The sequence below is a fragment of the Macaca thibetana genome, chromosome 8, assembly GCF_024542745.1.
Source record: "Macaca thibetana thibetana isolate TM-01 chromosome 8, ASM2454274v1, whole genome shotgun sequence".
Lineage (NCBI taxonomy): Eukaryota > Metazoa > Chordata > Mammalia > Primates > Cercopithecidae > Macaca > Macaca thibetana.
In genome coordinates this window covers 3,729,545-3,753,082 of record NC_065585.1, presented here as the reverse complement: position 1 = coordinate 3,753,082, position 23,538 = coordinate 3,729,545, and the positions used below count along the sequence as shown (strand labels likewise).

The 23,538-nt window shown below is 50.0% G+C and overlaps 1 protein-coding gene, 1 non-coding gene and 1 pseudogene across 2 annotated transcripts in view; 2 read left to right on the top strand and 1 right to left on the bottom strand.

Moving 5' to 3' along the window:
- LOC126961746 (maestro heat-like repeat family member 5) overlaps window positions 1–23,538 on the bottom strand; it is a 71,577-nt gene that overhangs the window by 5,467 nt on the left and 42,572 nt on the right. Inside the window, exons 20-24 of the mRNA XM_050802384.1 lie at window positions 9,661–9,820; window positions 7,981–8,162; window positions 2,125–2,268; window positions 1,636–1,750; window positions 712–855 (exon numbers count right to left, since the gene is read on the bottom strand). Of these exons, the coding sequence (XP_050658341.1) occupies window positions 712–855; window positions 1,636–1,750; window positions 2,125–2,268; window positions 7,981–8,162; window positions 9,661–9,820 (745 nt within the window). The remainder of the gene's footprint in view (window positions 1–711; window positions 856–1,635; window positions 1,751–2,124; window positions 2,269–7,980; window positions 8,163–9,660; window positions 9,821–23,538) is intronic.
- LOC126961936 (small nucleolar RNA SNORD5) lies at window positions 7,541–7,615 on the top strand. The gene has a single exon (XR_007728515.1). It is a non-coding gene; the product is annotated as a small nucleolar RNA SNORD5 (small nucleolar RNA).
- Window positions 19,564–20,806, top strand: LOC126961745 (heterogeneous nuclear ribonucleoprotein A1-like; annotated as a pseudogene).

The window sequence follows — 23,538 nt, the reverse complement described above, 5'->3', positions numbered from 1 at the left end:
CCAGCCAGTGCCTCTAGGGCTGACCACGTGCCAGGGACTGGTCTCCGCATGGCACTCATGACCTGCCTACCACAAGAGGCAGGCACTATTACTGCTCCCATTTTACAGATGTGGTCACTGAGGCCTGGAGAGCTGACAAAGCCTGCCAGCTAGAAGGTGCTGGAGCGGGGATAGGTCCAGGGCCTGGACTCTTAACCACTGCATGGTGCCCTGGTGCCGTGGGGGCTGTAGCTGGGGTAAGGCCAGATCCCCCAAAGGTGGCATTGCAGGCCTTCCCTCCCACAGCTGTCCATGATGGGATATGGGTTATTATGGTGAAGAGGTAGAATTGGCTGGGACTGGAGAAGTCAGCAATGGGTTGGAGAGGCCCATTCATCAGATTCTCAGAGGGCGTTGTCCTCTCTCGGTGAGCCCTGGGATGCCACCTGGCAGGCTTCACGGTGGCCACCTGGAGGCCTGCAACAAGGCCCCTCTCTCTTTCAGGTGTGGAGGAGACTGTCCCCGGGGAATAGATACTTTGACCCCTCCCACAACCTGCCCCATTCTACATATGAGGAAACAGGCCCAGAGAGGTGGAATCAGCTGTCCCAAGCCACACCACCCAAAGTGACAGAGCTGGGATTCCAACCCTGTGGCCCTTGCCTACACCCGGTGCACTGGCCGTTCCGTGGGGTCGGATGTGCGCCAGCAGCCGTGTCCGACAGCCCTTACCTTATCTGGGTGGAAGAGGATGTTGCTTAGGCCCTGCAGACTCAACACACGGACCTCGGGGCTGGGGTCCCGGAGGCCTTGTGTCAGCACGGTCAAGGCGGCTTGTTTGGGAAGCACCTCCAGCAGGGCAGGGCTGTAGAGGAACTGGGGTGGCCCCCGGAGGGCAGGCAGGTCACTCTTTTTTGAGGCGCCTGCGTCTGTTGAGGGGTGGGGCTTTAGGTTCGGGTCCAGTGGGAGTTTCAGGGAGGGAGGTTGACCAGTGCCCTCTGGGTATCTTGGTTAACAAGTATTTGAAACCTACCAGGTTCAACCCCTCAATGCACAGCTGGGGAAACTGAGCCCCAGAAGGGAAAGGGCCTTGCCTAAGGCTACACAGCGAGGTAAGGCCTCACTTGTTATCAAGAGCCGGGCTTGTGGGGCACCTGGGGATAGAGCTCCCATGGAGGGCGACCCAGGCAGCTGGTGGGTGGGAGCTGGCATGAGGCTTGCGCTTGGGTTCCCCTACTAGTGTCAGTTATGGAAACAGCGCCCTCCTCGCCCCAGTCCCACCCCTGCCTGAGCTCACAGCTGCAAAGTGTGCCACGCCCAGCGGCATCTGCTTCTACCCATTCCCCTTTGGCTTCACCCTGAGTCCCACAGGCAGGACAGGGCTGATGTTGGAGCCTGGACCTACCTGAGTCTGCTCCCAGTGCCCCTTCAGCTCTGCAGGGATTGTGCCAGGGAGGGCCGAGTGGGGAGACAGGTCCCCAAAAGCTGCGGCCCCCCTCCAAGGGCTGGGAGTGGGAAGGCAGGGGTACGAGGGGGTCTGTCTGGGTAGCCTCCCTGCTCAGGGTGAGCTCTGGCAGGGGTTTTGCTGGGGTGTGAAGGAGGCTGGAGAAGGAGGCTCAGGCATCTGAGGTGCTCCCTGCCGGCCTGCACCCCTACCTCGGTGAGGATGAGGATGGCCACCTTCCTCTCACGCTCCTCTGGGCTCTGCAGGCTGGGCAGCAGCTGGCGCAGCACCGCTCTGATCTGCCTGCAGTGATTCTGCACCATGGCCCTGCGGGGGTGGGCCTGGGCTGGTGGTCACTGCCCAGAGCCCACCCTCCTGCCCCCACCCATCTCATCAGGGCCAGCGTCCCGGAGCGCCCCGACGTGGCGGGCACGTTCCCACTCCCTTTGCACTCACTGGCTGCCCACTGTGTGCCAGGCTTGGGCTGGACATGTGGGAGACAGAGAAGCAGGCATAGCCCTTGTTCCCTAGGAGGTCACAGGCCAGGGTGAGGCCTGGGGGAAGATGCTGCATCAGCGGGCTCTGAGTGTGTGCCTGTGACCGGGGGCAGGGGGCCGTGGCCTGTCGATGCAGTCCAGATAGCCCCCTGGATGGGCGTGGCCTGAAACAGGCTGCCTTGACCTGCCCTGGCCCCACCGTACCTGGCAAGGAGGCCCACGCCCTTCGGGTAGGTGTGGATGGTGGTGAAGAGCTCCCAGGATCCCTGCAGCTCCAGGTGGGCAAAGTCACGCCAGTGCCCCGTGGTGGACAGCAGGCTCTTCAGTGCCTCCAGTGACGTGCTGCAGCTGAGCAGAGGGGGCTCAGGGCTTGCCTCAGGCCACAAGCGGCCCCCTGGGCCACCCCCTGCCCTGGGAAGGGTGCCCAGCTGACCCAGATAGGAAGGCACATTCTGGTTCCTGTGCCTGGCATCACTGAGGCCTCCTGGGGCTGCTCTCTCCTGCCCTGTTTTACGTGGAAATGCTGGGGCCTAGGATTGGCGGAGCTGGGCCAGGCACGGGGAGGCAGCGTGTGCCCAGCCAGACCCTGGGCCTTGCTTGGGCAGAGATCGGGGGTGCCCTTCTAGGGAGGGGCACCCTGCTGAAGGGCACCTGCCCTTCAGCTCGAGGATGGCAGCATTTAAATATGGGCGAAGAGTACGGAGGGTAGCAGCGGGCAAGGGCGCGGGAGAGCCAGGGCGTGTGGCATAGTGGAGCCCAGAAAAGTGTCCATTCTCCACTCCCGAGATTCCTCTGCCCTCAGAGGACATGGAGAAATGCGGCAGCACTGGCCCTCACTTGTGAGTGACGGAAAAAGATGCCGTGCATGGCTTGTGGTGTCACCGTATGCTTGGTACTTGCCAGGTACCATGGGCAGTGCCTCACCTGCCCAGCTGAGGTGGCCCTCTACTGTCACTGTCCATCAGCAGACGAGGGAGCAGTCCTGTCACACAGCCTGGCCAAGGGCACAGAGGTGGGGTCAAGCTGGGCCCTGGCTCCAAACCTGCCAGTGATGTCACTGTCACAGGATGTCACTGTCACTGAACGCAGTCCCTGGGGCACAGGTAGACAGCCCCAGAATGCCGGCCAGTGAAACATGAGATGGCCCTGGCTTGCTGGCCTGTCTCACTGTTCCAGCCACACACCCCCACCCCTGCTCCCCGCGCTTGGTCAGTGTGAGTGCATCACCCTGGATGTGTGAGCATGCCTGGACGAGGCTGTCAGCTTGGACCAGGCACGTTTCTGAGCAGATTTGCAAAACCGAGTGTCAAATGATGAAATGCCATCCGTGAAAGTTCTGACAGTGCCAATCCAAATGCCAGCTGGCTTGTCCTCTTTCCCCGAGCTGTGTCATAAAAAGAGGCAGCATTTTCCAGGTCACTGGTCTCAGCCACAATGTGACAATCGTTTTCAGAAGAAGGGGACTTGGTAGGGGGAGTGGCATTTTGTTTGCTCTGGGAGGACTCCAGAAGCTTCTGGTCCTGTGACTTCTTGGGCACTGTGATGGCTTGTTCTTCGAGATTGCCTTGTCCCTGCAGTCCCCGCAGGGCTTCCAGAAAGATGGGCTGATTCAGCATTCTCGGGAGTCCACGCCCAACTCCCCTGCAGGTCCGTAGAACTCACCTCCAGCCCAGGACCCCACGCAATGCTCAGGGACATGTGTCTCCTGAAATCCATACATAGCCCCAAGACCGATGAAGGCGGAGCCCCTTGAGTCCCTGCCTGCCCGTGGACTCAAGGAACCACCCTCTGTTCCTGCTGGTCCCAATGTCACTGCCTGCCTTCAGCCTCTTTGGACACTTGGCATCCCAGTGATGCCTGCCCCATACTCGACCAACCCCCCTTTCCCCACTCTGGCCCCGGAGAGGGTAAAGGCGCTTGAGAAAGAGGAGGCGAAGCCCCTCTGCTCTCCACACTCCTCCGCAGCCTGAGGGTCCATGAGACCCCCTTCCCTCTCCCACTACATCCTGCTCTTCTGGTTTTATTTTTATTTTTAATTGTGGTAAAATAACACGTCTCATAAAATTTATCATTTTAAGTGTACAGGTCAGTGGCATTGAGCACATTCATAATATTATGCAACCATCACCACCATCCATCTCCAGAACGTTCTCCTCTTCCCACACTGAAACTCTGTCCCCATTAAACATTAACTCCCCATTCTCCCTCCACCGAGTCCCTGGCACCCAGCATTCTACTTTCTCTCTTTAGATTTGGCTTCTCATGGACCTTAAGTAAGTGGACTCACACAGTATTTGACTGGCTTATTTCACTCAGCAGAATGTGCTCAAGGTTCATCCATGTCGTAGCATCAGAATTTCCTTCCTTTTCAAGGCTAAGTAGTATTCTGTTGTATGGATGGACCACGCTGCTTATTCTAATTCACCCATTGATGAACACTTGTGTTGCTTCTACCTTTTGGTTATCGTGAGTAACACTGCTGTGAGCAGGGTGTACAAATATCTGTCCCAGGTGCCTGCTTTCCTTTCTTTTGGGTGTACACCCATTAGTGGAATTCCTGGGCCATATGGAAATTCTATATTTAATTTTTTGAGGAACTTCCATATTCTATTCCAAAGCAGCTGCACCGTTTTACATTCCCACCAACAGTGCACAAGGCTTCCGATTTCCATCCTCGCCAACACTCATTTTCTGATTTCTTTTGGACAGTAACCAACCTAATGGGTGTGAAGTTCCTCCTCTTCTTTTGATCACAAGCCTTTGGCCCCAAATCCCCGGGGGACAGAGGGAAAGATGAGGATGAGCTGAGGCTGAGAATGATGAGTGTCTTTGAAATGAAGAGAAACGATGTAGCCCGTTCGAATTAAACAGAGTTGGCCCACATGGATGACATGTGAGAACAATGAGAATTCATTTGTGGGACAGGGTGGAGACTGGCTGGAGGAGGACCCAGCTGAGAACTGACTGACGCAGGAAATGTCTCTAAGGAAAAGGCTTTGTTAGTGGAGGAGCAGGGGAGAGGGAGGCCCCTCTGGCAGGCCTGGCAGCACCTGTTGCAGTCCTGCCTGGGGAAGGGTGCCCTGCTCGACCCCACTCGATGGTTGCTGGTCTCAGAGGCCTGCCCATCTAAGCAGGACATGAGAACTTCAGAGGCCCAGGGCTAGCCCAATCAGGCCTCAAGACTCGCCTGCTGCCCCACGGTGTCCTGTGCCACCCCCGCCGTGTTGGGCATGCAGAGACAGTGGCTACTCAGCACTGCCCATCCAGATGTCCTTCTGGGCCCCTGTCCCCACCTTGACAGTGCCACGGCAGCCTGACAGGGACTTCAGACGCTGGGCCACCGGGATACACCTGGGTGACCCTGTGCTCTCATGCCTCCCTTCCTCCCTGGCTCCATGGTGGCGCTGGGTGGCGTGGCTGCTGGTTTGGCAAGTGGAGCCTGGGCCCCTTCACGGTAGTTGAAGAGACCTGGGCCCATCCCGCTCTCTGGAGGGCGTGGGAGCCAGGCCTGGCCAATCAGAGCCGCACAGGCCCCTGTGGCCAAGGTGATTGGTTCAGGAGTGGGCATGTGAACCAAGCTAGGCCAATCAGAGCCCAGGACTGTGTCCATGGTGAGAGTATTTCCTCTTGGGGCTGCGGGGGCTGCCGGGGCCACCTCCAGGGCTCCAGGAGAACCCGCCCGGAGAGGGGCCAGGATGGGGGGCAGAGCGGCCTGAGCAGAAACCATCCGTGGCCCTGTGGGAGGCAGACGTCCCTGCTGTATGGGGAGCTTGAGAGAGAGAGAGACGTCCTTGCTGGTGGGGGAACCCGCGAGAGGCAGACAGCTCTCTCAGCTGTGTGAGGAGCCCCCAGTGAGACAGACATCCCTGCTGTGTGGGGAGCCCAAGAGAGACAGACAGACAGACGTCCTAGCTGTATGAAGAGCCCGAGAGAGAGAGACGTCCTTGATGGTGGAGGAACCGGCGAGAGACAGACGTCTCAGCCGCATGGGGAGCCCCCAGTGAGACAGACAGACGTCCTTGTTGTATGGGGAGCCCCCAGTGAGACAGACAGACGTCCTTGTTGTATGGGGAGCCCCCAGTGAGACAGACAGACGTCCTTGCTGTATGGGGAGCCCCCAGTGAGACAGACAGACGTCCTTGCTGTATGGGGAGCCCCCAGTGAGACAGACAGACGTCCTTGCTGTGTGGGGAGCCCCCAGTGAGACAGACAGACGTCCTTGCTGTGTGGGGAGCCCCCAGTGAGACAGACAGACGTCCTTGCTGTATGGGGAGCCCCCAGTGAGACAGACAGACGTCCTTGCTGTATGGGGAGCCCCCAGTGAGACAGACAGACGTCCTTGCTGTGTGGGAGCCCGCGAGAGACAGACAGACGTCCTTGCTGTATGGGAGCCCCCAGTGAGACAGACAGACGTCCTTGCTGTGTGGGAGCCCGCTAGAGACAGACGTCTCTGGCTCTTCGGGACCTTCCAGTCCATGGGTGCGGGCAGGAAAGCAGGTCAAAGGTGCAGATCGCAGATGGTAGCTGACGGCGGTGCTGCGGAGGGAATCAAGCGGCAGAGGGTGGGAGGCGCCGAAGGGGCTGCTATTTTAGAGGGTAGTGGGGGAGGCCTCAGCGAGGTGCGGGTGAGCAGAGCCTGCAGAGGCAGAATGGCTGCGGGAAGAACATTCCAGCAGCGGGAGGAGCAGACGGGGTGAGGCTTTCTCCCAACCCTCCCACGTACCAGGAGGAGAACGTTTTATTAGCTTATTAGGAAAGATTCATGCATTTTGCATGGTTGAACTGAATAAAAAAGGAACTTCATGCACATTCGAATTTAGAGGCAAGATGAGAAGTGGCATTTTTTTTTTTAAGTGATTTGCCTTGGGGAGAGCTGTTAAAACTGACAAATTGCGTGACGCACATCATAATACAAACAAATGAAAAGAGTCGGCCCCAGCGGTTTTTAAAGACTTGCTTATTGGATTTTTGGAAATATGACCCGGTGCAGAGGGAAGATGAAGGCAGGCAGCCCTACTGAGGCCAGAATACGGCGGGCAGGGGAGCGGGTAGCTGGCCATGATGTCAGTCTGAGCATGTGCCGAGGGCCAGTGAGATGCCCAGGAGAGCCTGGAAAGGCATCTGCCCCCATGGGTGAGCCCAGGTCGCCTCTGCGTGGACATACTGTGTGGCCCAGGGGAAGCCTCTGACCCTCTCTGAGCCTCAGTTGCCTCATCTGTAGAGCAGGGACAATGAGATTCATCTCGAGTCCTCGCAGGAAGCCCGTTGGGGTAAGATGTGGCTCACTGCATGGGTGCTCTTGGTAACTGCTGTCCCCTTGGGGTCCCTGTATGGCAGCGACACTAAGTATCTCTACTGCCAAGCACCCTCAGGTGACGGGTAAGTGGGCCGAACAAAGTACCGCAGCCCCTGTGGCCCTGGCCGTGGATGAAGCTTTGGGTTCATGACTGTTGTGGATTGAATTGTGTCCCCCCCGAAAAGAAAGCTATTGAAGTCAACCAACGGTACCTGTGACTGTGACCTTACTTGGAAAGAAGGTCTTTGCAGATGTTATCAAGTTGAGGTCGTTAGGGTGGGGCCCTAACCCAATGATTGGTGTCCTTATAAGAAGGGAAAATTTATTCAGAAGCTAAATTTAACTGTTCAACTGCTGAACCACTCGACAGACATGAACTAAAGCTTAATTCTGACAGAGCTGGAAAAAAAAAAAAAAAGAAGGAGAAATTTAAACACTGGCACACAAGGGAGAATGTCAGGTGACCACAGGGGTAGAGATGAGCGTGGTGCAGCCTCAGGCCCAGGAGCACCCGGTGTGGCTACGAGACACTGGGAACCAGAAACAGTGAGGAAGGCCCCCGCAGGTTTCAGGGGAGCACACCCTGGTGACACCTTGGTTTTAGACTTCTGGCCTCCAGTACTGGGAGATGTTGCTTTGAGTCCCTGGGGTGTGCATCTTTGTCACTGTGCCCTATGAGGCTAACACAGTCTTTGCTCTCGGATGCCTGAGGAACCCTGTGTGTGTCTGGCCAGGCCAGGAGGCCTGGGAGGCTTTAGTCTTACCTTTGGGGACTGGGTGCAGCCACCTCCTGGGCCTGCTGCTTGGGCTGGGGCTCCCAGGGTAGGTTCAGCTCCAAGACATAGTGCATCTGGGTGAGGAGGGCCAGGAAGAGCTTGGGGTAGGCCTCCTGCACGGCCTGCTTGAACTCCCTGGCGAACTGCAGCTCATGCAGCATGTTCATGGCCTGTCGGGGGCAGGCATGGAGTGAGGCTCCTACGCCCTGGGTCCCGGGACCAGGGGTTCTGACCTACTGTCCCACAAAAGCCACATCCTAGCATGCTCGTCCTTCCCCGCTCCAAGCTCTCCAGGACCAAGTCTGAGTGTCCACATGCCGTCCCTCCCTGTGGGACCTGACGCCTGTGCCTCTGCAGCCTCAGCCTGGCCCTCTCTGGCACCCTCTGGACCCACTGCTTGGGTCTCACTGCTGCTGGATGGCCTAGTGGTCCCCAGCCTCCCCCAGCTGTCCACCTGGATGCTGTCCACCCTACACCCCTGCAGACCTCCACCTCGACCCAGGGGCTCCCCCAGACTGCACACTGGATGCCACCATCTGCCCTCTGCACTTTGTCCCTGTCTGAGGGGTGGCCCGCTGGCATCTGGGCCCTCTGCTCTGTTGCCTTGAAGGCAAGTTCCTATGCTGTGTGGTCCCACGATACCCTCAGCTCTGTGGCTGGCACACAGCAGGGCCTGATGCCTGGGAGTTGGGGAACCCATGGCCCTGGAAGGCAGAGTCAGCTGATAGCAGCCCCCAGCCCCAAAGGCCCTGCAGTGCCTGCCAGGGCACTCAGTCCAGAATGTTCTCAGGGTGGGGCCAGCACTGAGGAGTGACAACTGGGGGAGGGCAGGAACTGGCGGCGTGGTGGGGTGCAGGGAAGGCTCCCCTGCTGCCCCTGGGTGGGTCTCACCCGTGTTGCTGTGGGGTCTTCTGGTAGGAGGCAGCATCAGCCCAGGGCCGACCAGGGCGGGAGTGTTGGGGATGGCCAGCTGACAAATCCCTGGGCTGAGGGGCTGCTCTCCCACCGGCCACCATTGTTAAGCCCTCATCACATGCCTGCTGCAGGCAGTAGCTTGTCTGGCGGGCTCTGGGTGGCAGGGGAGCTGCTGTGAGTTCTGGGCCACTGCTGGGGGGCCTTTGGGGCAGGGACTCAGCCTGGAAAGCTCTAAACAGGAACACAGCTGTGGCCTCATCAGGGACCAGGTAAGGGGGACAGGTGTGGCCATGCCAGGAGGGGAGCTCATGGCTCCTGGGAGTGTAGAAGCAGTGCTGGGCTTATGAGGAAAACTGGGGGCTTCCTACAGGGGGGTGGTGGCTGCAGAGGGCAGCCTCTAAGATTCCTCTAGAATCTATGACCCCCCAGAACCCAAGCATGGGGAGGGCTCTCAAGTCTGTCCACACCCTTCTCCTCTATCTGAAGCCCCTCTGAGGCCTCCCCACAGTGACTGAGTGAGTCCCCTTGCCAGCCCGGGGGACGGACACGACTGTCCTGATTCACAGACAGGAGCCCACAGCCCTTGGCCAGGAGGTGGGAGCTGGGCCTGTGAGGTCAGCCCTGGGCAGCTTTCCTCCAGGCTGGGGCTGGAATGGGTGTCTGCAGCCTGGATATGGGGTGCCCCCCTACAGCCTGGCACAGAGAGTGCTTGAGGTGCTACCAGTATCTGACAGGGCGGTGGCAGAGACTCACAGCCAGCGAACGCAGGTAGGTCTTCTCCTTGGGGCAGGGGCTGCTGTCACTGGCACTGGTGGGCAGAGGCCGCTCCTGCAGCCAGGCCAGCAGCATGGTCAACACCAGGTGGCTCGTGGGCTGCTCGGCCCCCAGGGCCCTCCACAGCTGGAAGGTGTGGCTGTGGGCAGAGAGGGCATGTGAGGGCAGTGCTGCCACCCAGGCCTGGCTGGGCTCAGCCACATGAGCAGACCACCATCGCCAGGGCCTGGGTGCCTGGAACAGCAAACCTAGACTGGGTCCTGAGCCGGACCCTAGTGGGATGGGGCTCAGGGCAGATACGAGCATTGCAGGTCAGTGTGGGAGGGGCCCAAGGCAGGGGCTGGACAGGGGGTCCCTGGTCCCTGCCTGTGGTCTCACATCAGCTTCCTCCTGGGTCTTTCCACTTTTAGGGTCTCTCCGCTAGCTCCTCACTCATGCTGGAGGTTTCCTAATGTGCCCTGTCTCCCAACTGCTTGTCATCTTCCTGGGCTCCCAGGTCCTGCAGACCAGAGCCCCAGCTGGCAGTCAAAGCCACGGCCTCCAAGCCCTCTGCTCTCTGACCTCCAGCCCCTGCCTGTCCTTCCCTTCCTCTCCTTCCCTTCCTCTGGGCCCCCACACATGCATTCCTGCTGTTTGGAGCACTCCTTGTCCCTGACTAGTTCCCCCTCAGCCCTTAGGGCTCATCACAAAGTCACTTCCCTCTGGAAGCCTTCCCTGACCACTCCCTCCCAGTCTGGGTTTGCTGGGGCCCAGCTCCTCAGGCCCAACTTGCTTCAAGTGACAGGCCATCACAGCATGAGCACGGTGCTTTACAGTTTGTAGAGTGCCCATTTTGCAGATGGGGCCACTAAGGACCGGAGAGAGGAGACCTGCCCTGATCAAGGCCCTGTCTTGGAACTGGGGAGCCTGGAGGCCAGGGCTGTCCAGTCCTGTGACCTTTCCATGGATCCATGGGGCATGGCTCAGTGAGGCCTGGAGGGAAGGAAGGCACAGCTGGGCTGCCCTGAGATGCTGGTGACCACAGTGGTCCTGTTTACTGCCCTAAATGGTCTTTGGGTCTGAGTGTTGGGTAGAAGGGGTTTGAGGGGCAGGAGGGCCCCTGGCATGAGGAGGCTGGGGCTGGGAGGACCACAGGAGGGTGGCTCCGTGTGTTCCCACCTCTGCTTTAAGACAGACTCAAGGGTGGCTGCCCTGAAAACCCTGGGGAAGCCACTCCAGGACCATCTAACCCTTGGCTGGGTGGGCACCGCAGCTCAGAGGACTCCAGGAGTGTCCACTCAGCTGGAAAGAGCTGGGCCTTTGGAGTCAGAAGGGTCTGGGCTCAGACCTCCACTCTGCCCGTGCTGGCTGTGTGACCTTGGGGAAGTCACTTAACTCCTCTGAGCCTTGGATTCCTGACCACAGAGTAGTGGGCAATGCCTGCCTCCAGAGGCTTAAGCAGGAGGATTCTCCCCTGAGCAAGCGTGTGTGCCCAGAGGGCGGGTGTTTCTATTCTGCTGCCCGCGGGCCTGCCCCTCAGTCAGCAGGTGTGAGCCGAGCGCTATCACGTGCAGTGTCCCAGGGGACCAAGCAGTGGTGGAATCGGCAGGAGTCCCCGACCTCCTGTGCATGACAGCCTCGTGGGGACACAGCAGGAAGCGCAGTGTGCTGTATGCTCAATGCTGCTCGAGAGACAGAAGCAGTGTGGGGGGCAGGGGGAGAGTCTGGGTGCCTTTGGTTTCAGACAGGGCAGTCAGGGACGCATCCCCTGAGAAGGGGACACTTGAGCAAAGCCCTGAGGATATCGGGAGGGAGCCAGGCAGCGATGCGGGGGAGAGAAGCTTCCAGACAGCCCTGAGACAGCTTGATTCCTGGTGTGTTCAGGGGACGTAAAGGAAGGCCAGTGTCATTGCGGTGGAGTGGGGAGGGGAGAGGAGGAGAGGGAGACAGTGATATCATCGGGGCCACAGCACAACCTTGATGGCTGCTGTGGAGGCTTTGGCATTGGCTTTGAATGAGATGGGACCACTGGAGGATTTTACGCAGAGACGTGGCACAGGCCTACGTGTGTTCTTCAAGTACAGTGGGGGACGACTGGAAGTAGGCAAGTCACTGGAGGTGAGAGCCGGTGGTGTCTTGGACTACGGTGGTGGCAGCGGGGGCAGCACGCAGGCAGAGGTGGAGCTGGCAGGGTTTCCTAGGGGATGGGATGTGGGTGTAGAGAAGAGTCGGACGGCACCAAGAATTCCAGCCTGAGATGCTGGGAGCAGAGTCACCGGGTGTGACATGGGGAAGCCTGCAGGAGGGGCAGGTTGGGAGAGGCCAGGGGTGTGGCCTGGTTGGGTCAGTGGGAGATGCCTGTGTGACATCCAAGGGCTGCTGTCAGGGGGTTGGGGGAAAGGCTTGGGCCAGAGGTGTCAGTATTTAGGGGATATTTAAAGCCATGGGAATGGATGTGGCCACCGTGAAACTGAGTGTAGCTGAGGAGGAGGATCAAGGGTCAGCCCTGTGGCCCCAGGGCTATGAAATTAGGGAGATGAGGAGGAGCCAGTGGAGGAGGCTGAGCAGGAGTGGCCAGGGAGGTAGGAGGAGAGCCGGGGAGGGCAGTGTTCCCAGGAGGAAAGAGTCACTGACTGAGTCAAATTCTGCTGACAGGTCACATAAGGTGGGGACAGAGAATGGACTATTGGACCTAGTGACGTGAGGTTACTGGTGACCTTGACGAGAACCATTTTATTGGAGCAGCAGTAGACAAAGTCTGGTTCATGTGGGTCTAAGAAGGAATGGGAGCTATAACTCACAACCCAAACACAAACAACCCAATTCAAAAGTGGAGAAAGGGCTTGAACAGGCATTTCTCTAAAAAGGATAGACAAGTGGCCGATAAGCACATGAAGAGATGCTCAATGTCACTAAGAATCAGAGAAACACAAATCATCACTTCACACCTCCTAGGATGGCTACAGCCCCAAGATGAGAAATACCAAGAGCTGGCAAGTATGTGGAGAAACAGAAACCCTGGTACCTTGCTGGTGAAAATAGAGAATGGTGTAGTTGCTATGGAAAATGGTACAGCAGTTCCTCAAAAAGCTAAATATAGTACTGCCACATGGCCCAGAAACTTCACTCCTAGGTACACACCCAAAATAACTGAGAGAAGGGACTCGAACATGCTTGTATGCCAATGCTGACAGCATCATTATTCATGACAGCCAAAAGGTGGAGGCAACCCGAGTGTCCATCAACAGATAAATGAATAAATAAAATATGGCGTACCCATGCAGTGGATTATTATTCAGCAATGAAAAGAAATGAAGTTCCGATACATGCTACAGCATGGATGAACCTTGAAAACATTAGGCAGAGGGAAATAATCCAGACCCAAAAGGACAAATATTGTATCATTCCACTTACATGAAATGTTGAGAATAGCCAAATTCATAAGACAGAAAGTGGATTAGAGGTTATCAAGCGCTATGGGGAGGGGAAGATGGGGAATTATTATTTAATAGTTACAGAGTTTCTGTTTGGAGTGATAAAAAAGTTTTAGAATTAGACAGTGGCAATAGCTGTGCAGCAGTTGCAAATATAATTAAAGCCACTGAATCATACACTTAAAAGTGAATAAAATGACAAAGTTTATATTATACATATTTTACTACAATTAAAAAATAACATAATATGCCAAACCCATTGAATTGTGCACTTTAAATGGCCAAATTGTATAGTATGTGAGTTATATTTCAATAAATCTGTTTTTTAAAAAAGCGAACGAGAAGACTTCTTCATCTTCCAGTAGTGGTGCACTAAGCTACTTGAATCAGCTCCTCCATTGAAAACAACTACAAAGGTTAGAGAAAATATAAACATGTAGGCTGGGCATGGTGGCTCACATCTGTAATTCCAGCACTTTGGGAGGCAGAGGTGGGTAGATCACTTGAGGTCAGGAGTTCGAGACCAGCCTGGCCGACATGGTGAAACCCCATTTCTACTAAAAATACAAAAATTAGGTGTGGTGGCACATGCCTATAATTCCAGCTACTTGGGAGGCTGAGGCAGGAGAATAGCTTCAACCTGGGAGGCAGAGGTTGCAGTGAGACGAGATTGTGCCACTGCACTCCAACCTGGGTGACAAAGTGAGACCCTGTCTCAAAAAGAAAAAAAAATATAAACAAGGGTCCTGAGAGTATTAAAGAGATGACGAGACTGTAAGAAATTGCAAGGCCAACATGTGGGGAATATGATGACCCTGAGGGGTTGGGAGCAGGAAAGCTACTGATGTCCTGGGGGCATCTGACAATTCTGGAAAATCAGATCCTTTGTTCTGACAGCCCTTGTGGGATGAAGGGACAGAGACCTAAGCTCAGAGACTGCACAACGTGGTTATTCTCATAGGAGACCCTCTGCCACTTCCAGGCTGGTGCCTAAGTGGATGTGAACAAACTCAAGCATATTTCAGCCACATTTGAATTGCATGGGGGCATCCAGGGCATCTGAAGCACTGGATTTGGCTTAACGTAATCACGGGCTGCAGTGTCCTTAGGTGCTTGGCAGAGACGAAGACAAGTTGTCTTCATAATACCTTAATTTTGGGCCCCAAATAGTTCCTACATTTTTTTTTCTCCAAAAACAACATCCAGTATGTAGTCAAAGATAATCAGACACATAAGGAAGCAGACTCCATCGGTAACATACAGTAAGAATAACAAATAAAGTAGACCTGAAAACTTAGATATTAGAATTGTCAGGCATGAATATAAAACAAATATTTGATTATGAATAAAGAAATAAAAGACAAGCTTAAAAATGTCTTCAGGGATGAGGAAACTATAAATGATAGAGCAGGTGAGAAAGAGAACCAAAATGACATTTTAGAAATAAAAAATACCGAATCTGAAATAAAAAAATGCAATGGAAAACTTTAACATCACATTGACATGGTTAAAGGAGAATTAGTGAACTAGAAGATAACTCAAAATAAATTATACAGAATTCAGCAATGAGGGACACAAATATGGGGAAGCAGAAAGGAAGTAAGAAATTGTGCTGAGTATCTTCTGCTTGCCCCTGCAGATATAATCTCTGCTGTTCCCCATCCTGCCTCATGCCCCAGGAAGTTGACCTGTATAGATTGCATTAAGAAGCTCTCTTGACCTTTGACTTCCAGTTGACTTGGCTAATGGTAAGCACTAGCAGGAGGTCAGAAGGTGGGACTGGAGGAAAGTCAGGGTATTTATACCCCAGAGTCTCTCCCTGTGGGTGGCCACAGGATTGCTGTGTCCATCTGTCCTGTGGTCTAGCCATATAGACATCCTTGATTCTGGAGGACTCCCATTCCCTGACCCTTTAGTTCTAGAAGTTGGCAATGATTCAGCATTGTTACTTTTCCTGGGGCACTAGCCCTTCCCCTGTCTGTCACATTAAACTCTACCCTTGTCCAATAGCTTTTTTATTGAATTTTCCAGCTCAACCAATTTGAGTGTGTTATCTGTTCCTGACAGTGCTCTGAGTGATATAGTGAAATAGAGGATATGACGAGATATTGACATGTGCCTAATGAGTGCCCTAGAAGGAAAGTGAGAGAGAATGCAGGAGAAGCACTATGTGGAGAGATAATGGCTGGGATTCTTCCAGAACCAGAATATTCCAGAACAGGAATTCAAGACAGGATAAACATAAAGAAATCCATTCCTAGACACACTGTGGTGACTTATCAGACAAATAAAAACAAACTTTCCCAAACCAGAAGAAACAAAACAACAAACTTTCCCAAACCAGAAGAAACTAGAGTACTGTAAAACCAGTCACAGGATAAGGCACATAGAACCACGAAAAGAGCAGCAGTCCCACTGACAGCTGACTTCTCAACAGCAGCAATGGAAGCCAGTTGACAGTGGGATGTTAGCTTGGTGTGCAGAAAGAAAATAACTGCCAACATAGAATTCTATACCCAGTGAAGTGTCTATCAAGATTGAAGATGAAATAAAGACATTTTCATATAAAAACTGAAAGCATTTGCTAACAGCAGACCCAAATTAAAGACAGTTCTAAAGGATGTGCTTTAGGTTGGAGGAAAATGGCCTCAGGTGAGGGGTGTGAGGCCTAAAAAGAAATGAAGAGCAAAGAAAATAGTGAAAATGTGGGCAACTCTAAATGAATATTGACTTGTGAGATTTAAAAATATACAAAATTAAACAACAAGGGCATTAAAATTGGGAGTGTGTTAAGTCAGTTGAAGACTTTGAAGGTTCTGTTTTTTGGTCTGGAAAGAAAGTAAAGGTGGTAAATTCAATCCCAACTATATAAACAACTGTATTACATGTAAATTGAATAGGTGCTTCAATTAAAGACAAAGGTCGTCAGGCTATTAAAAACCCAACGAAATACTGTTTACAAAAGACACATCTAAAACAAAAGCAATAGAAAGCAAAAGCAAAAGTCTGGAAAAAGACATACTATGCAATATCAACAAAAGAAAACTGGTGTTATTATATGAGTAGAGCCTTAATATCAGACAATATAAACTCTAAAAAACGATAGTAATATTAGGCAAATGGAAATCTCCAACAAGTATATGCAACATAATGCCCTTCATATGAAAATATAAAAATTATAACTTATATGAAATTATAATTTATATGAAATTAGAAAAACAATAAAGTACTTTTAGGAATATGTTTAGTGCAATAAAACTAAATAAAAGGAAAGCAACGGAATGATGAACCTTAGGGTGAGCCAGGGGAATGCAAATTAGCAATGGCGGACAACACAATAGAAACGTGTGCAGGATACTTGAATAGGCATATCACCAAAGAGGCTAAAAAGAAATGAAAAGATGTTCAACTTCTTTATTTAATCATGAAAGTAGAAACGAATACCACAATACTGATTAATAGCACCACCAGACTGACTAAAAGTTTTGATTACTGGCTGAAAAGTGAATGCTAAGTGTTAGTAAACTGCAGAGTAACAGGAACTCTAAAAAAAGTACTGCTGAGAGTGTGAATCAGTACAAGCTCTTTGGAAACATTTTGCATTATGTATTAGAGTTGGATATATGTATAGCTTTATGATGCAGGCATTTCCATCCTAGATGCAGACACTGTGGAAACTGAGAGCTTGTGTACATCCAGGCACATGTATAAGCAAGTTCACTGCAGCATTGCTAACCATATTACCAAATAGGAAATTGTTGACCCATTGTAAAAAGACCCAAATGTTGACCTATAGTAAAAAGAATAATTGGCATTCATAAAATGGAATACTATACAGCAACAAAAATGAATGAACTACAACATGTTAAAATGAATCTTAGACACATCATATTGGAGGAAAAAAAAAAAAGCCAGACAGGCTGGGCATGGTGGCTCATGCCTATAATCTCAGCGCTTTGGGAGGAGGCCAAGGTGGAAGGATTGCTTGAGACTAAGAGTTTGAGATCAGCCTGGGCAACATAATGAGACGCCATCTCCACAAAAAAAATAAATTAGCCAGGTGTGGTGATGCATGCCTGTACTCCTAGCTACTCATGAGGCTGAGGTGGGAGGATCACTTGAGCCCAGGAGTTTGAGGCTACAATAAGCTATGATTATACCACTACACTCCAGCCAGGGCAACTAAGCGATACCTTGTCTCAACAAACAAACAAACAAACAAACAAACAAACAAACAAACACCCAAGCCAGACAACAGAAGAATATTACAAGACTACATATTGTACAATTCTGTTTATACTTTTAGGACACACCCCACCATTGTTTCATGTACTTCTAAGAAAGAAAAAATGGCCAAGATGGGAATCTTATAGGAGACCCCAACACAGAGCTGGGACCCAAAGGTCTGCATGTACAGTTTAAGGGTGATCAAAATAAACCAACAAAACTCGGCCCTGCAGGAAGAAAAATCGAGAAAACTTTCATGCTTCAGTCAATATACTGGGTGGAAGTGGGAAGGGGTATGGATATCCTGAGAATTTGCACCCAAACCTGTTTGGATGCCTGAATTCACACCACCAGTGTGGCCCAATAAAATCTCAAGCAGACACTTTTAAATGTAAAGTGGTCTCAAACTAACAGTGCCCCCAGGTGACTGGCAGAAAACTACATAAATCCAGGTGTAAGGCACCATCAATGTAAAATGCACCCTGACTTCATAAATGTTAAAATGTAAAAAAAAAAAAAAATGTTTCTTAGAATTGAGGAAATAAGATAAAAATTCCAATACAATAAAATAGAACTGTAAACTTCTAGGTAGCTGAAGATGATGCCTGTTGCCTAGATCTCCGCCTCCAAAAATTTCCTTGAGATACAACAAAAAAACCAAGAAGGAAAATAAAACTGCACAAAAACTGTGACTCCAGTGCAAATTTAGAGAGTTCCCAAACTTCAAAATTACTCTAAGCAGAAAGAGAAGAGTGTCAACCTTAGCATGAAATCTCCACCGCTCCCGCCTCATCCCGTTCTACCATCAGGGTTTGATAAAGGCAGGCTGAGAGAAACTGGTGGGGGAAGAGGGAAAGGAGGAGCTAGCAACAGGGCTTGAGATTGATATAAAGTCTAAAGCACCTTCTGGAAGACAAAGTCCACCCTAAGTCTTAAAAAAAAAAAAAAAAAAAAAAAAAAAAAAGTCAAGTGTCAGAGCCCCAATCACAGAGAAGTGACTTAAAAGTATGCCAGATTTGGAGGGTGGTCTTCAAAATGCACAGATTTTGGGAAAGAAAAGGGCAAAAAAGAAAGCAGAGGTATCCTTTGGAGATTAGGTGGTGATAGGGAAAGAGGTAAAAGGGAAAAATGTAGGGCCCTGCAATGGAAATGGAACCAAAACATTGGAGGATCCATAATCCTTTTGTTTACCACCCAAACAGTATATTAAATTATCTGGACTTCGCTGTATTGACAGAAGAGGGTGCCATTGAACTTAAAATCATATAAAACACTCAAAGAACAGAAACATGAGCAGGAACAAAATTAACGGATCCATAGAATCATTGTAAAAATGAGAAAACAAAAATCAGCACACACAAAATAAGGACCTCCCCCTGGAAAAAATCACGATGCAGGAAAAAAACCCTAAGACAACACTCATTCTACGTGTCATTAAATATGCTCAAATAAGCATTTAAAGATATGAAAACTACCTGAATTATGAATTCAAAAAAGGACAAAAAAATCCAACAGGAGCTGAAAAGAGAGTTGATTGACTTCAGGAAAGAAATGGATGAGATAAAAAAAAGTATCTCAGAAATGAAGAAAAATTACAAGGTGTCCAAGAGAGATAAGACTCTAATGATAATTTAATAAGGGGCATTTAGGAAAACAAGGAAAGCAACCAAGAGAATGAAAGTGAATTTAAGAAAAAGTAAAAGGGATCAGAGGGAAAGTAGTGAAAATGGAAGGCAGGAGGAATAGCATTTGTATTATTGGAGTCCCTGAGGAAGAAAAACAGCAATGGAACATGACTAATATTGAAAACCGTAGGCTGGGCGTGGTGGCTCATGCCTGTAATCCTAGCACTTTGAGAGGCTGAGGCGGGCGGATCACAAGGTCAGGAGATCAAGACCATCCTGGCTAACAAGGTGAAACCCCGTCTGTACTAAAAAATATAAAAAACTAGCCAGGCGTGGTGGTGGGCGCCTGTGGTCCCAGCTACTCGGGAGGCTGAGGCAGGAGAATGGCGTGAACCTGGGAGGCGGAGCTTTCAGTGAGCCGAGATTGCACCACTGCACTCCATCCAGCCTGGGCGACAGAATGAGATTCCATCTCAAACAAAACAAAACAAAACAAAAGAGAACTGTAACCAAGAAAATTTTCCAGAAATAACCTCAAAAAAATCTCAATTCTTTTTTCTTCTGCCCGTGGACGCCCCTGAAGAAGCATTGTTAAACTCTCTCTTCTCCCTGCCATCATGTGTAAGTCAGAGTCTCCTAAAGAGCCCGAACAGCTGAGGAAGCTCTTAGTTGGAGTCTTGAGCTTTGAAACAACTAATGAGAGCCTTGAGGAGCCATTCTGAGCAGTGGGGCACGCTCCCGGACTGTGTGGTCATGAGAGACCCAAACACCAACACTCCAGGGGCTTTGATTTGTCACATATGCCACTGTGGAAGAGGTGGACGTGCCATGAATGCAAGGCCACGCAAGGTGGATGGAAGAGTTGTGGAACCAAAGAAAACTGTCTCAAGAGAAGATTCTCAAAGACCAGGTGCCCACTTAACTGTGAAAAAGATATTTGTTGGTGGCATTAAAGGAGACACAGAAGAACATCACCTAAGGGATTATTTTGAACAGTTTGGGAAAATCGAAGTGACTAAAATCATGACTGACCGAGGCAGTGGCAAGAAAATGGGCTTTGCCTTTGTAACCTTTGACGACCATGACTCCGTGGATAAGACTGTCATTCAGAAATACCATACTGTGAATGGCTACAGCTGTGAAGTTAGGAAAACCCCGTCAAAGCAAGCGATGGCGAGTGCTTCATCCAGCCAAAAAGGTCGAAGTGGTTCTGGAAACTTTGGTGGTGGTTGTGGAGGTGATTTTGGTTGGAATGACAACTTTGGTCATGGAGAAAACTTTAGTGGTCATGGTGGCTTTGGTGGCAGCTGTGGTGGTGGTGGATGTGGTGGCAGTGGGGATGGCTATAGTGGATTTGGTAATGATGGAAGTCATTTTGGAGATGGTGGAAGCTGCAATGATTTTGGCAATTACAACAATGAGTCTTCAAATTTTGGCCCCATGAAGGGAGGAAACTTTGGAGGCAGAAACTCTGGCCCTTATGGTGGTGGAGGCCAATACTTTGCTAAACCACGAAACCAAGGTGGCTATGGCAGTTCCAGTAGCAGCAGTAGCTATGGCAGTGGCAGAAGATTTTAATTAGGAAACAAAGCTTAGCAGGAGAGGAGAGCCAGAGAAGTGACAGGGAAGCTACAGGTTACAACAGATTTGTGAACTCAGCCAAGTACAGTGGTGGCAGGGTCTAGCTGCTACAAAGAAGACATTTTTTAGACAAATACTCATATGCATGGGCAAAAAACTCGAGGACTGTATTTGTGACTAATTGTATAACAGGTTATTTTAGTTTCTGTTCTGTGGAAAGCATAAAGCATTCCAACAAAGGGTTTTAATGTAGATTTTTTTTTTTTTTTTTTGCTCCCATGCTGTTGACTGTGAAATAAGTCTGATTGTGATGCTGAATAAATGTCTTTTTTTTTTTTTTTCTAATGTGCAGTGTAAAGTTAGTCTACTCTGAAGCCATCTTGGTAAATTTCCCCAACAGTGTGAAGTTAGAATTCCCACAGGGTGGTGGATGCCAGGTTCTATTTGGAATTTATATACAACCTTGGGTGAAGCCTAGGTGGAGACGTCATGGTCTTCAGAGACCTTGGTGTAGTTGAACTGATAGTAACTGTTGTGACCTGAAATTCACCATTAAAAGGGATGGCCCAAGCAAAATCATAGAATTATTGGTTATAAAAATGATCATTGACACATCCTATGAAATATATCTAAATTGAATAATGGTACCAGATAAAACTATAGATGGGAATGAAGCTGGTGTATCATCCAGTATCATGTGTAATCAATAAACGATTTAATTCTCTTGAAAAAAAATTTCAATCTACATAATCAAAGGATATACCAGGTGCCTGGGAACAGTAACCCAGAATGATCAGCTGGGAGACATTTCCTAACTAAATGATTAGATTTCAAAGATTACAAAAAATTCTTAAAGTCTCTGGGCAAAAAGATCAAATAACTTACAAACGCCAAAAAATCCCCTGTTGTCATTAACTTTTAAAAAACAACGCAAGGCAACAATGAAACAGCATTTAAAAAATAATAAAAGAAAATGTGAACAAAGAATTTTATATCCAGCCAAACCATTCTTCAAATAAAGAACTTTCAACATAAAAGAACCTAAAGAATTCTGAGTCTTTTGGAGGATGAGCTTCTTTAGACTAAGATGACTGGAAAACTTCAGCCTAGGAGCTGATGATGTGTGTGTAAACACAGTGTGGAGATGAGGGTGGAGCAGCAGAGTGTGAATGTTAAATGTTTTGACAAAGTACAAATATGTAACTGAAAAATGGGAGAAGAAAGGAGACAGAAAGAGGAAAAGAGAGTAACCTCACTGATTGTTGTGCAGAAAACAGGAGGGAATTAAAGAGTATTGGGGTAGGAGGTGGGACACGGGCACAGGACCAAATTGAGGACTAGCTATCATAGGGACGGGGCAGAAGCACCTTTCCATGAGGTACGCCCACAGGTGTGCCATGTCAGTTTACTATTGCCGTGGCTACACAGGGACGTTACTACCTCTTTCCACGGCAATGACCTGATGACCCAGAAGTTACCACACTTTTTCTAAGAATTTCTGCATCACCTACCCCGTAATTTGCACATAATTAACTGCAGAAGCGCTTCTGAGCTGCTCCTCTGGGCTCGCTGCCTCTGGGTAGCCCTGCTCTGCAAGGAGCAGCCCCTCTGCTGTTGCTGTGCACGGCCGCTTCAATAAAAGTTGCTGTCGAAGACCATGGGCTTGCTCTTGAATTTTTTCCTGGGCAAAGCTAAGAACCTTCCTGGGGTAAGTCCCACTTTTGGGGCTCACCTGCCCTGCATCAGTATCAAATAAAAAGGGTAAACCTGGCTGGTGGCTCACGCCTGTAATCCCAGCACTTTAGGAGGCCTAGGTGGGTGGATCACCTGAGGTCAGGAGTTCAAGACCACCAGCCTGGCCAACATGGCAAAACCCTGTCTTTACTAAAAATACAAAAATCAGCCAGGTGTGGTGGTGCACGCCTGTAATCCCAGTTACTTGGGAGGCTGAGGCAGGGAAATTGCTTCAACCCAGGAGGTGGAGGTTGCAGTGAGCTGAGATTGTACTGCTGCACTCCAGCCTGGGTGACAGAGCAAGACTCTGCCTCAAAAAAAAAAAAAAAAAAAAAAAAGTAAACCTGATGTTGAAGGGCTGAATAATAAAATGGGGATTAAGGGCATTAAAATAGGTTAGGAGCACAAAGGTAACAACTAAGACAAAAATACATTTCCTAGATTAAAACAAAATTGAAGTTAAAGAGCAAAGAATGCACCTCTTATAGAAAAAGAAACAGCAAATATCATGAAATACACACAACTACAAAATGTCATGACAGACCAAACATATCATGTGCATCAATATCAAGAGGCTTCATTCACCTATTACAAAAGATTTTCAATTTGGATCACAGATCAGGACAAACTTTGTGCTATATATAAGATGGAGACCTAAAACAAAGGGATTCCCAAAGACTGAAATAAAGAAGTAGACAAATACACACTGGGCAAATGGAAAAATAAAAAAGCAGGGTTAATGATTCTGAACAGATAAAGTAGATTCAAGTCCGCAAAGCATTAAGCATGACAAAGCAGGGCATCTCAATGCTGAAAGTCATGGTTCATAAAGATAGAATACTTATGAATATGTATGTGCCAAATAACATGGCAACCACGTTCGTGAAGTAAAAGTCCAGGGATTGAAAGTATAGAGACACGCCAACATTTCTTTAGTGAGACATTAACACACACTCAGTCCAAGACAGATCAAGAGGACAGAAATGAAGTATGTAGAAAACCTCGACAACACAATCAAGGTAAACCTTGTACATAGAGAGGCACACCTCGTTTTACTGTGCGTCACTTTATTGTACTTTGCGGATATTGCATTTTTTACGAGTTGAGGGTTTGTGACAACCCAGCATTGAGCAAGTCTGTTGGTGCCATTTTTCCAGCAGCGTGTGCTCCTTTCATGCCTCTGTGTGATATTTTGGTAATTCTCACACTATTTTAAACATCCTCATTATTATTAATCTGTTATGGTGATCTGTGATCAGTGATCTTTGCTGTTACCA